A 12,496-nucleotide genomic window follows, 5' to 3' on the forward strand; every position below is an offset into this window, starting at 1 on the left:
TGCCAGGCTACATACACGGCCGGACGGCCGGACGGACGCATACATACCCACACACACGGCCACGTATAGGAGACGGTGTGACCACCGCTCAAAAAGAAGACGAAAAAAAGAAAAGAACCCAGGAGACACCGTTCACACTCGTTATGTCCACCCCCACTGTCTGTCTGTCTGTCTGTCTGTCTGTGTCCTTCTCTCTTTCGCTCGCTCACTGTCCCACTCTCTTTCCCTGTGTCTGTTTGACTCTCTCTCTCTCTCTCTCTCTCTCTCTCTCTCTCTCTCTCTCTCTCTCTCTCTCTCTCTCTCTCTCTCTCTCAGTGGCGTCAGTTCAGAAAAAGCTAAGGTATGGCAACATGAAGCGCGCGTGCAAGACACCAGTCATGTTGCCATACCTTAGCAACAGGCACGATATATTTATTTTAAGAAGAAGTACATATAATATATAATTATATATACCTATAATATAATTCTAATACCTTGTTAAAGTGACCATTTTGTTAAATTTTGCATTTGTAGTTATTTTACTGTCATTTACCAACATAATAACCCGCACAGATAGACAAAGAGACATTCATGGATTCATATTTAGAACTAACTTTTATCTTCCCCCTGGACCCACAGGGTATGGCAGCTGCATAACCCCTGCCATACCCAATTGACGCCCCTGCTCTCTCTCTCTCTCTCTCGTCCAACTCGGGCCCCGAAATTTCAGACACTGTAATTGTAAAAAGGCTGAGGAATTTGTTCACTACAAAAATATCTGGAATGTACAGACAGGAGAGTAGAAGGAGAAGGAGAGGAAATGATGCAAAGCCCCGAGCTTAAAATGTCCTCTTTTATTTTATTTTATTTTTTGTACTTTCTCCGTCCTGCCGTTTCTGACTTCCTCTCCGACGTGGGGCTGTCACAATTATTACATAATAATCGACTAATCGCAATTATTTGAGGTAATCGCATTATTTTGCATAATCGTTTCCATGTTGAGAAATGTTAATTAACATAGTTACAAACACTTTCAAAAAGTAGTGGAAATGGCAGATCTACGAGCTTGTAGATCGGCTATTTCCACTATCAATGTTCTTTAAGTATAGAATTGTCAAATGTGTCAGTAATTTCTTTGTATATTTAAGTTATGTGTCATGATTGCCAAGTGCAATTTCAAAGCCTAAAAGCCAAACATAAAAGTAATCGTCAACGACAAATACACAATTAAATCGTTAATCGCAATTATTTGAGTGACAATTAATCGTCATGTAAAATGTCATAATCGTGACAGCCCTACTCCGACATCCTCTGCCTCATTGAGATGAGAAGTGAAATTAAAAAGTACATTTTCTTGCTTTTTCTTTTATCTCCAATATAGTCGGGGGCCTTAGGGAGATAGAATGGTAATTTCGCGCTTATCAGTCTTAAAGCGCCAAATTTTGCACAGATGTAGCCCAGGGCATGCTCTAATGATTTAGCTAGGGCGCCCGAGTTTGCGACCTTCGGGGTCGCCACAGCGGCCAAATCAAGTTGGGCTCCCATCGACTTTCTATACAGGAGGAAAATACCCAGAAAAACATGTTTTTTCTGGGTATTTAAGTAGGATGTGAGGGGTCTAACTAGGGGTTTGTCATGATGCTGAATCCATTGCAAGCATTTGTTTTCCAAAAAAAAACATTCCTTGGGCTAGAAATGCCCCCAGAAAATGTTGGTTTAGTGATGAAAAGTGATGAGTCATCACTTTTCACAGTTTTGTGGCCGTTTTCTGGGAGCCCTGGGCTACATCTGTGCAAAATTTGGCGCTTTTAGATTGATTAGCGCGAAAAAACCCTAAGGCCTCCGACTAATATTGGGGAGAGGGGAGGCAGGAACACCAGCACCTCTCCCAGGCAGGTGTTCATGTGAGCACCAGGCGTTGTCAACGCCTCTGAGAGCTTTCCGTGCGTCGAAATCCAGAAAGGTCCGCCTCCTCCGCAAGACGCCAAAGCTCCAAGAAACCCAAGAGTAGGGGTTGACAGTGCCAAGGCATTATATTCAACATAGAGATAAAGTAGTTAATCACTATTAAAAAACACTGATCCAGCCAGGTAAATTGATACTGGGGGAGAGGGGGGGACTCGATTTAATTTACTTATTAAATCGAGTAGAGAAAGAGTTATAAGTCTATCCCTCTCTCAAATCTCTCTCTTCTCGTCTCTCCCTCCCTCCGTCAGGCCCAGACAGGTGTGGCGGGGGAGAGGACCTGACGTTAATCCTACGGCCACGGAGGACCTTAATGATTCTCGATCGCGGAGGATTGTAAAAACCGTCACGATCGCCGTTGCTCTTCAACTTGTGAAAACACCTCTCCCTTCTCTTCTCGCGTAATTTAAAACACATTTGTCCGTAAGCAGAATTTTGAATGAACCAAAAAAAAAAAAGGAATCTTGCCCTGATGAAAACCCCTCTATCACTTCACTAGCACCACCTCGCTCTCATAAAAATATCCACGTCGGCCCCCCCAGGCACTTCCATACGTGCTAGACAGGCGAAAAGAGTGAAAACATTACGACCAGTTATGAAGTCTCCTGCTGAACAAAAGGCCTAGTGTTCGTATATCCCAGGAAAGGACTCTTACAGCAAGCTCGGAGAGATTAGACCCCCCCACCCCACCTGCACGTTGCGTTATGAAATGGCACGCATTACAACAGCAACTCTGGATCCAACAAGTCCTGGCCAGAGGCACTAAAAAACAGGCGAGGACAAGGTAATCCCAGAGAATTCTATACTTGTTTTCGATTACATTGTCCGCAGGGTTCTGGCCGGCAAGTTTGGGAGATTGGGCAACATAAGTGTTTCACCTCGCATCTAGAACAGGCGTCTTCAATGTTTTCAGGCCAAGGACCCCTTAGCTGAGAGGGAGATAAAGCCAGGGACCCCCAGATTCCATATAGTTTCATCGTTTGACAGCACAATCATCAGTTTATTTTGGATTCATGTCAATTTGTGTTATCAGATATGTAACCACAATAAACTTGACCTTTCACTCTGTACTCATTGTGCTCTTTTTTCCCTCGACACCAAACCTCTTTGCCAAAAATAGCCGATCTACAAGCTTGTAGATCTGCTATTTTAGGCTAAAGTTCTCAGAATATGGACTTTATGGTTAATATAAAAAAGGAGAAAAAAAGCTCCTAGTTTACGATTTTAAATTTCAAGTACAACTCACTTTGCCTACCCGAGATACGGAGTCTCGAGGCTCTTATCTGAGAACACACAACATTCTCCTTACACTGCCTCGCTCGTGAGACTTTGGATTTTTCTCATTTGCGGCTCATTTGGGCTGCCTCAGATACATGCGTCAGATATGCAGTTCATATCAGCAAACGTATGCATAGGCACGCACGCGCGCACGCACGCACACACAAGCACGCACGCACACACACACACGAGTTAGACCTCATGGCAGGATCAAAGGCATGCCAAACAGTAGTCAAAGAGAGAGCGTGTTACACATGGCCTTGTTGTGTCTGGCCGGTTAAACCCTGAATAGACTGGAGGGGGGGCAGGAGGGAATTCCTCTCTGTGCTTGATTGGAGAGAGAGCGAGATGAACCGTGTGTGTGTGTGTGTGTGTGTGTGTGTGTGTGTGTGTGTGTGTGTGTGTGTGTGTGTGTGTGTGTGCGTGTTTGCGTGCGTGCGTGCGTGCGTGCGTGCGTGCGTGCGTGCGTGCGTGCGCAAATGTTCTGCCCCAGAATAATGGATTTTGAATATTGCGATAATATTGTAAATCGTGATTTATTTTGTCACAATAATCGTGATATGAAATGTTCATATCGTCCCATCCCTAGTGTGTGTGTGTGCGTGCGTGCGTGTGTGTGTTTTGGCTAGGGAGGGACAGAGAGTGTGTGTGTGTGTGTGTGTGTGTGTGTGTGTGTGTTTGAGTGTGTGCACACACAGGGGTCTTAAATCTAATATAAGAGTCTTTGTAAGGACCGAGGGCCCCTTGGTGTTGGATCTCTGTTACAGGAGAAAGTATCACATTGACCTGCAAACATGCATGCTGGATGAAATGCACAGGAGGGGACCAACCAGACAGGCTGCAGCAATGGAACACAAACAACGACCAGATGCAGGAATTAAAACAAAATGTGCAGATGGAAGGGTGTGCGTGTGAACCGTGTGTGTGTGTGTGTGTGTGTGTGTGTGTGTGTGTGTGTGTGTGTGTGTGTGTGTGTGTGTGTGGGTGTGTGTGTGTGTGTGTGTGTGTGTGTGTGTGTGTGTGTGCGTGGGTGTGTGTGTGTGTGTGTGTGTGTGTGTGTGTGTGTGTGTGTGTGTGTGTGTGTGTGTGTGTGTGTGTGCGCGCGTGTGCGCGTGCACGTGCGTGTGTGTGTGTGTGTGCGTGTGTGTGTGTGCTGGAGGGGGGCTGTAGCACAAAAAAGGAAAAGAAAGCGAGAGAGAGAGAGAGAGAGAGAGAGAGAGAGAGAGAGAGAGAGAGAGAGAGAGAGAGAGAGGCAGTGTAAAGTGTGACTTTTAAAGGGAAAGAATGTGAGACATGTGGCTCGGGGCTTACCGGTGCGGTAAACAAAGTTCCCCTCGGCCTCGGAGGACGAGGGCGAGAGCAGCTCGTCGTCGTACTCGTTGGAGCTGAAGGAGCCCGAGTGGTTCCTCTTGCGGGCGTCCATGACGGCGTTGGCCACCATCACGTGGCGTAGCGAGTCGTTCAGGTAGCGGTGCAGCAGGCTGCTCTTGTACTTGGGTGGAGACACGTAGTCCTCGGCCAACGAGGCCGCGGCCTCGGCGGCCGCCGACCGCAGGCCGGCCGGCATCCCGAGGCCCATGCCCATGCCCATACCCATGCCCATGCCCATGCCCATGCCCATGGCCATGCCCATGCCCACCATGGCGGAGCCCTCCTTCTTGATGACGCTCTGGTACATGGGCTTGCTGAACTCTCCTGGGCTGCTCTGGGGCCTCTGAGGGTTGTCGCCGTCTGCAGGTGCCCGCCACGGACAGGAAAAAAAAGGACAGAAAATATTACAGCCAACTCAATAAGGCAGTGATGTTGCTAGGTTTTCAAAGTAATGGGTCCCAGAAGAATTTTATGGTATATGTAACGGTGAAAACATCACAAAGGACTTTGATTTAAACGAATAGTGGCAAATAGCTACTTGTATGTAGTTAATAAGGGACAGAAGCATGGATTTACAAGACAATCTCAATCATCTCATCAATGATGACAGAACGCACAGCTGTGGAGACTCCACCACATGCAGCTCAGCTGGTGCAGTGAAATGACTGATAGCAGAAAGGATAGAGTTGTATGCATCCCTGGGATGCAGTGATGCTTAGTTTAATGTGTCCTTTATAAAATATATGCGTCAGGGACGCAGGATGCAGGGGTAGTAGCATCACTGGGGTAGTAGCATCACTGATAAGGACAAAGGAATATTTATATTCATAAGACGCTAGATATAATTCCTATTGTTTAGAGCTACTCCTGTAGCTGTGTGTTTAAGGAGTTAAATTAACAGTCAGGATTCTGCAGTGTAGAACTCCTCTTACGCTAATCTAGAGAGATCCTTGTGCTTTCTCCCCGTGAGGATAAATGTCAAAGTTGTGGGCGCTGCGAGACTTAACGTTTTAAACTGAATGGCAGGATAGGGAAGTCCTCCAGCAGCAGCAGACCCGATGAGGACACATTGCCAGAGCAGAACGGATGGTAGCCCATTTCCTCTCCATCAAAAGCCCATTGCCCCTCCATCCTTCTGCCGAAATAAAACATTTCCAGGGAGCTCTCTACGAGGCCGCAGAGATTGAATTAAAACATTGGCCCCTACCTGATGAAAGAAACTGGGGGAAAGATAAAACACGGCGCTGGAAAACCAGATATCCTCCGGGGGGAGGGAAATCAGGGGGAACTTCATTCTAGATACCGTCCTGGCCCAAGACTGTAATTGGGTAATTTGGGCAGGTTGGACTTTTGATTCTGTCCCGGGCCAAATTATAATTATCGTTTCCACATATCAGAACCACATGGATGTACAGTATATGCTTTCCTTCCCTGTGTGCCGTCTGAGGTAGATATTGCTTTTAATGGACATCGCCTCTGGTGAAACCGCAACGCCGTCCCTCCCTCTCGCTGGTGAAATGTACATGACGAGAATAAACTCAATCTGTCATTAAAATCCTTTGACAATGTTTTGCTTCATGTCCGTCACCGGGCATTATTGTATCCAGCGCCCTCTCTCTGTATGACTTCTGCCACGGTGACAGGTTGAAAACCCAGCTGGGGCCTCCAGACCCACAAACGTGTGAAACGCCACTGCGCAAGCTAGCTGCCGCCAACGAACAAGTTCCCGCCAACAAGCAATTTCCTTCCAACAAGCGAGCTGCCGCCAACGAGGAAACTGACGCTTACGAGCTAGCTGCCGACAACGAGGTAGCCGACGCTACTCGGAACAACGGACCGGCGGAACAATGAGCGGACCCCGCTGCAGACAATCAGGTAGCTGCAGACAACCAGGTAGCAACAGACAACAAGCTAGCTGCAGACAATGAGCGAGCTTCCGCCCAAGAGCGATCAAGCTTCCACCAATGAGCTAGCTGCAGACAACAAGCTAGCCGCAGACCACAAGCTAGCCGCAGAGAACGAAGTAGCTGCCGCCAACAAGCTAGCTGCAGACAACAAGGTAGCTGCCGCCAACGAAGTAGGTGCCGCCAATGCGCTAGCTGCCGCCAATGCGCTAGCTGTCGCCAACGAGCTAGCTGCCTCCAACGAGCTAGCTGCCGCCAACGCGCTAGCTACCGCCAACAAACGAGCTGCAGACAACGAGGTAGCTGCCGCCAATGAGATAGCTGCCGCCAACAAACGAGCTGCAGAGAACGAGGTAGTTGCCGCCAATGCGCTAACTGCCGCCAACAAACGAGCTGCAGACAAGGTAGATGCCGACAATGAGTGTGGCTGTAGGACCATTTCAGGACAATGTGAGGAGAGTTCACCGGGTCACTGGTGTTGGCCCTGTAAAGTGCCTGTGGAGCTAAAAGCATAGGCTTACAAACATAATGGAGGGTCTCTGGCGCAAAGGTCAGGAGAGGGAGCAAGCTGCGGACGGCATCGCGACCACAATGTGACAGAGGGATGAGTCAGGGAGATATACCGCCTCCGGTGGTGCGGTGGATGGTGGCTGACACAATGCAAGCACCATGCACACATTCCTCCCCTGGCCGCACTCCCTCTCTCTCCTCCTCAAAAACTTAATTAGGGAGCATCGAGTGACACCGCAACACTCTTCCTCCTTCTCTATCTGTATCTCTCTATCTCTCACTGTCGTTGTGGGACTGAGTGTTTAATGTTCTCTCCAGCCCATGTTTTTAGGCTCAGAGAGAAAGGGAGAGAGTGAGAGATCGAAAGAGGGAGAGAGAGTGAGGAAAAACACCATCTCCCTGAGAATCTGTGTTTGTGTGTTTGCAATAAATACACAGCTGACAGAGAGAGCCACTCATTTCCAATTGCAGGCTGGGAGACAGAGGTTGGCCCAGTGGGGTGTCTTAATGACAGCGTGTCACGGCCCATGGGCCTCGGTGTCCCTCGGCCGCGACACACACGCTCCATTTATAAACCCAGAGCGTGGCCCTGCATAGCTGCAGCCTCCTTCGGAGGCACCGCCGGATGCTAAGAATGGACCAGGGTGCGAGATAAAGGGTGGACAGGCATTTGGCCCGCTGTCAGTGACAACACTGGATAAGATTAGGATCGCCAGAACTGTGTTGTAAGGTCACGACGCATGGACTAAAGTAGTCACAAGTTTGTGTCGGGCGCGTGGCCGATGCAGTCTGAACGGCGAAGCCATTTTAACCTTCACTTTGACGTTAAAGATTTGCATTGGCAATTGTGAATGCTTTCTGATGTAACAATTGTCTTTTTGAGCGGTGCTAACCGCTCCTACATCTGGCTTTGTCTGTATGTACGTATGTCCCGCGTCTGTATGTATGTCCCGCCTCATGCCACGTTGGCCAAGCTTCACAGGACGCTTAATTAAATTAACTCATGGATAGATAGCTCACTTCACACTGGGTGTGATTTTTTATTTTAACATTGGGAGGACCAGCCAGAGGGCGGGCCGGCGGACCATGTAGTCACACTCATGTCACTATGACTCAGCCATAACCATATAAGGAGTTCCCAATGCAGTATACACCCAAACGTGGAATGTGTTGTCTAACCACAATGTATCGTCATGGCATAAAAGGGACAAGGAATGACAGATACAGAGCCATAGATCCGAGCACTATGCTATGATCATGTGTCCATATATGGGGCTGACAAACTTTTCCTTTTTTTTGCTCGATCGCTTGCCTCAATTTTGTGAAAAGAAGGCTTTGTTGTGGATCTGGACCTTCCCCTTTTGCTGGGGAGCCCCTGGAACATTATGATTAGAACCACTGACATTATAATGATGTCAGTCATCTCCATATTTGGGCAAAGTTTTAGCCCACTCCAACATCCACTGACTTCCAGTATGAACTTCACAACACTGTATGTGACAGAGCCTGCTGGTCTAGCGGTCCAGGTGGATACCAGATAGGCTCTGACGCCTGACTGTGTGTCATGGGTTCGAGTCCCGAATCGATGCCGGTGGCCTCTTCCAGTCTCTCTCTCCCTGTTTCCTGTCTACAGTACCTGAAACTGTACTATCAATAAAGGCAAAAAGAAAAGAAAATGCGCTTCAGTGCTTTTGCCAGACACACGCACGCATGCGCACACACACACACACACACACACACACACACACACACACACACACACACACACACACACACACACAAACACACACCCTCTTCTAAGACAGCTCGGCCCGTACGGTGCCACGGTGCAAACATCAAATAAATAAAACCTGTTGAACGGTTGATCACATTCATATGCCATCGTGTCAACGTTGAGCCTGTACCGTCTGAGCAGCTGTCATCGCTGCTGATGCTCAGCCTCTCGGCGTTGCCCTGCACGTATTTGTTGTACAGCTTGATCCTCAGCGCCCAGCTCAGGTCAGGCTGCCGCACTGTGTTCTTCAACCGCCGCCGGGCATTGGCAAACCAGTTGGACACCTGGGAGAGAGAGAGAGAGAGAGAGAGAGAGAGAGAGAGAGAGAGAGAGAGAGAGAGAGAGAGAGACGGAGAGACAGACAGTCAGAGAGAAAGGGAGAGGGACAGACAGACAGAGTAAGAGAGGGGGGAGAAATTGAAACAGAGAGGAAGACACAGAAATAGAGAGAGAAATAGAAAGACAGAAATAGATAGAGCGAAAGAGATAGAAAGAGTGAAAGAGCGAGAGAGAGAAAGAGGCCAGGGAAGAGAACACACAGCAAAGGGGTCGGTTGTTACTGTTTTGATTACAAACACCTACAGTAGCACATGCCATGACAAAACAAAGACTTCTGGTCCCTGTCCTCCACTGCACCCAACTCCCTGAACCCCCGTGTTTTGTGTGGAAATGGTTCCTACTACTAGAAAGAGAGCAACGGATACAGTATAGGGGTGGGCAATATGGAAAAATACAATATCACGATATTTTCCCATGCTGTATCACAATACACGATTTTATCACGATTCTTTTTCACATTGGTTTTTATGTTTATTTTTCAAGTTACTTGACAAAAACTAGACTCTCTGGGTTCCTCTTGGGGGGTCTAAATTGAACTTTACAAGTATGTAACTCTGACAGTATAGTATATATATACTGTCAGAGTTAAGTGGAGACCTTGACATTTTAAAGTTTGAGAACTACTGATTTAGACCAAAATGCGGGTTTAAATTGAATTCTGCAACGAATCTCTGTATTAACGATTAAACAGGATTTCTTACAAGGCTCCCTCAATTGTATCACGATATATACGATACCTCTGAAAAGGCATATCGTGGAGACATTGTATCGTCTCAACGATATAATTATCACCATATCGCCCACCCCTAATACAGAATGAGGGAGACAGACGGAGAGAGAGACACTCTCTCTCTCTCTCTCACACACACACACACACACACACACACACACACACACACACACACACACACACACACACACACACACACACACACACACACACACACACACACACACACACACACACAGAGAGAGAGAGAGAGAGAGAGAGAGAGAGAGAGAGAGAGAGAGAGAGACAGACAGACAGGGGAGACAGCATTCACCCAGTCTGCAAAAAAGCCATTCAGAAACATTTAACACCCCGCAAACCAAACCCGCCCTGGCTGGTGGACGGCTCCGGCGAAACGCGACGTTTCATTAACTAATGTTCCAACCGAGATGCGCGGCCGGCCGGCCGTCCCCCCATGCAGCCTCCGTGCTTATTCTGGACGCTCAAGAGTCCTCCCTCCAATAATACATTTTTTTCCAAGCGCTGTCTTTCGAGGGGCAATAAAAAGGACATTTGAGCTGGCGCTCTCCTTTTCACAGGGGAAGGGACACCATTAGATGTTATACTAGAATAACTTCTCATGCTCAATAGACTTCAAGCGGCTTATGAAGAAGGGAGAAGGGGGGGAGGTTACGAGACGAGACGGGACGCTCATGCTAGAGTACTTAATTTTTTCCCCCCGTCCCATGCTCTCATTTCAATATTGTGTTTCTCATTAAGAAACACAAGACAGTCCCACGACGTCCCCTTTGTCCCCGTGCAGGCCTGGGCTGCAGCGCACAGAGCGCCCCGCCCCAGGCACGTGCACACATAGACATCAAAGGGGGCTTGAGCCCCTACCCGTCTGTAAAAAAGTGCCCTCTCCAGACCATCTTTTACTATGGTGAATGAAATACAAATTCTCTCTTTCCATGCCGTTCCTGAGATTCAAGCATTCAAGAGAATTGCCTTGTCCAAACTCTCCTGAACTTGAACGCAGCAACTCATGTTGAAAGAATTGCCCTCTCTGTGTAAAAATCAAGCATAAAAAATAGCCGACCTCCAAACTTGGAGGTCGTCTATTTTCGAGATTTTCACTAAAAGGCCCTTTTAGAAATGTCAGCCCCTGCCTCTCCAACATTCTCTGCATGTCCCTGCCCAGCCCCCCCCCCCCCCCCCACCCCGTAATACATGTGGCTTGGACGGGAGCAGAATTAAGCCAGGCCAGGCCGGGCGTAGGGACAGCGTGCGCTGCTAATGAGGGCAGGAGGAAAGATGGCGGTCAATGTGACTGAGGGAGAGTGTAAGAGAGAGAGAGAGAGAGATGGAGAGAGAGAGATGGAGAGAGAGAGGGGAATGATGGCACGCTTGCTCAGATGATGACGCCCGCAGATACCAAGAAAGATGTCTTGGCGGTGCCAAACCAGCTCTCTTCTTGCCCGCGGCCTGGTCTGTTCTGCGTGCGCTCTAAGTATGGAGGTGGCGTCTCGCAGGCGGCTAGCGTGACCTGGCGGCGGTGATGTTTAGCGAGGGTGAAGGGGGGCATGGCGCATATACCTGTTAGCGCGAAAATGATCAAGCACTTCCCGCTTGTTGTTTGGGGGAAAATGTGACGGGAGCCTGTCTAGCGTCGACCTTAGCTCCGTTTGAACTAAACCGTCCACTGAGCGTGAGCTTCGACCCCGGTCTTTGCTGCTATTATGCTGATTGATTGGTACCGCCTGAATTTATGCGTGTGTGCGAGTGCTCACACAGGCACACACACACACACAGGCACACAGAACATCATCCCGGTGTCCACTCGTGCAGTGGTTCTCAACCTGAGGGTCAGGACCCCCAGGGGGGGTCCCCAAATTATTTTGGGGGGTCCCCAGATGATTAACTTAATGTGCAAAATTGTTTTCTCACTCAACAGTAAACAACAAACCACCATAAAGTTTAAGTGTATAGAGGGTATACGCATGTTTCTAAAGTGACAATTTAAGCACTTTTTAATACTTCTAAAATGACAAATTAAACATTGGCCAAATTGTCAAATATTAGAGGCAGAAATTGTGAAAATAGCCCAACTATGCTCACAACGCCTCGCAACGTGAGGTGTTGTGAGCATGCACTGTATATCTGCTATTTTCAAAATAGGACCGTGTTATACTAAATGTAATTTGAAGAGAGAGAGAGAGGGAGAGGAACACTCGTCAACTTTTGATTCAAGAATAGGCTATAGTCTCTCTGTGCAAGGTTCAAACAACAACTATTTTAGAAAAGGACAATTCAAGGGTATCTAGTAAATGTAATGCCTCAACTTTTGGGGGTCGCCGCCTGAAAAGGTTGAGAACCACTGCACTAGTGCAACGCATTCCTCCGCACTGTGCTCACCCTCACCAAAACAAACGGCTTCATTAGGACCCAAACGAGAAGCAGATTATGGTGCGGTGGCCTGAAATAGCAGCCACAGCCATCCAGGCCATATCTCTGTGACCTCGCCAGCCAGATGACACTGTTTGTATGCAGCAGCATGTGCCAGGCAGAACATAGATAGATATACCAGCAAACATGCACGCACGCCACACACGCACGCACACACACTCTCACACACATTCCCTTCCTGTAGCTGTGACCACCTTAAAG

General features: G+C 48.1%; 1 protein-coding gene across 1 annotated transcript in view; it reads right to left on the minus strand.

Annotated features, from left to right (window-relative positions):
* Positions 1 to 12,496, minus strand: part of odad2 (outer dynein arm docking complex subunit 2) — a gene marked incomplete at both ends in the record, with an annotated part of 120,891 nt that overhangs the window by 15,482 nt on the left and 92,913 nt on the right. The window contains 2 exons of the mRNA XM_080751841.1: positions 4,534 to 4,953; positions 8,912 to 9,065. Of these exons, the coding sequence (XP_080607967.1) occupies positions 4,534 to 4,953; positions 8,912 to 9,065 (574 nt within the window). The remainder of the gene's footprint in view (positions 1 to 4,533; positions 4,954 to 8,911; positions 9,066 to 12,496) is intronic.

The sequence above is a fragment of the Nannobrachium achirus genome, assembly GCF_963921795.1.
Source record: "Nannobrachium achirus genome assembly, chromosome: 21".
Lineage (NCBI taxonomy): Eukaryota > Metazoa > Chordata > Actinopteri > Myctophiformes > Myctophidae > Nannobrachium > Nannobrachium achirus.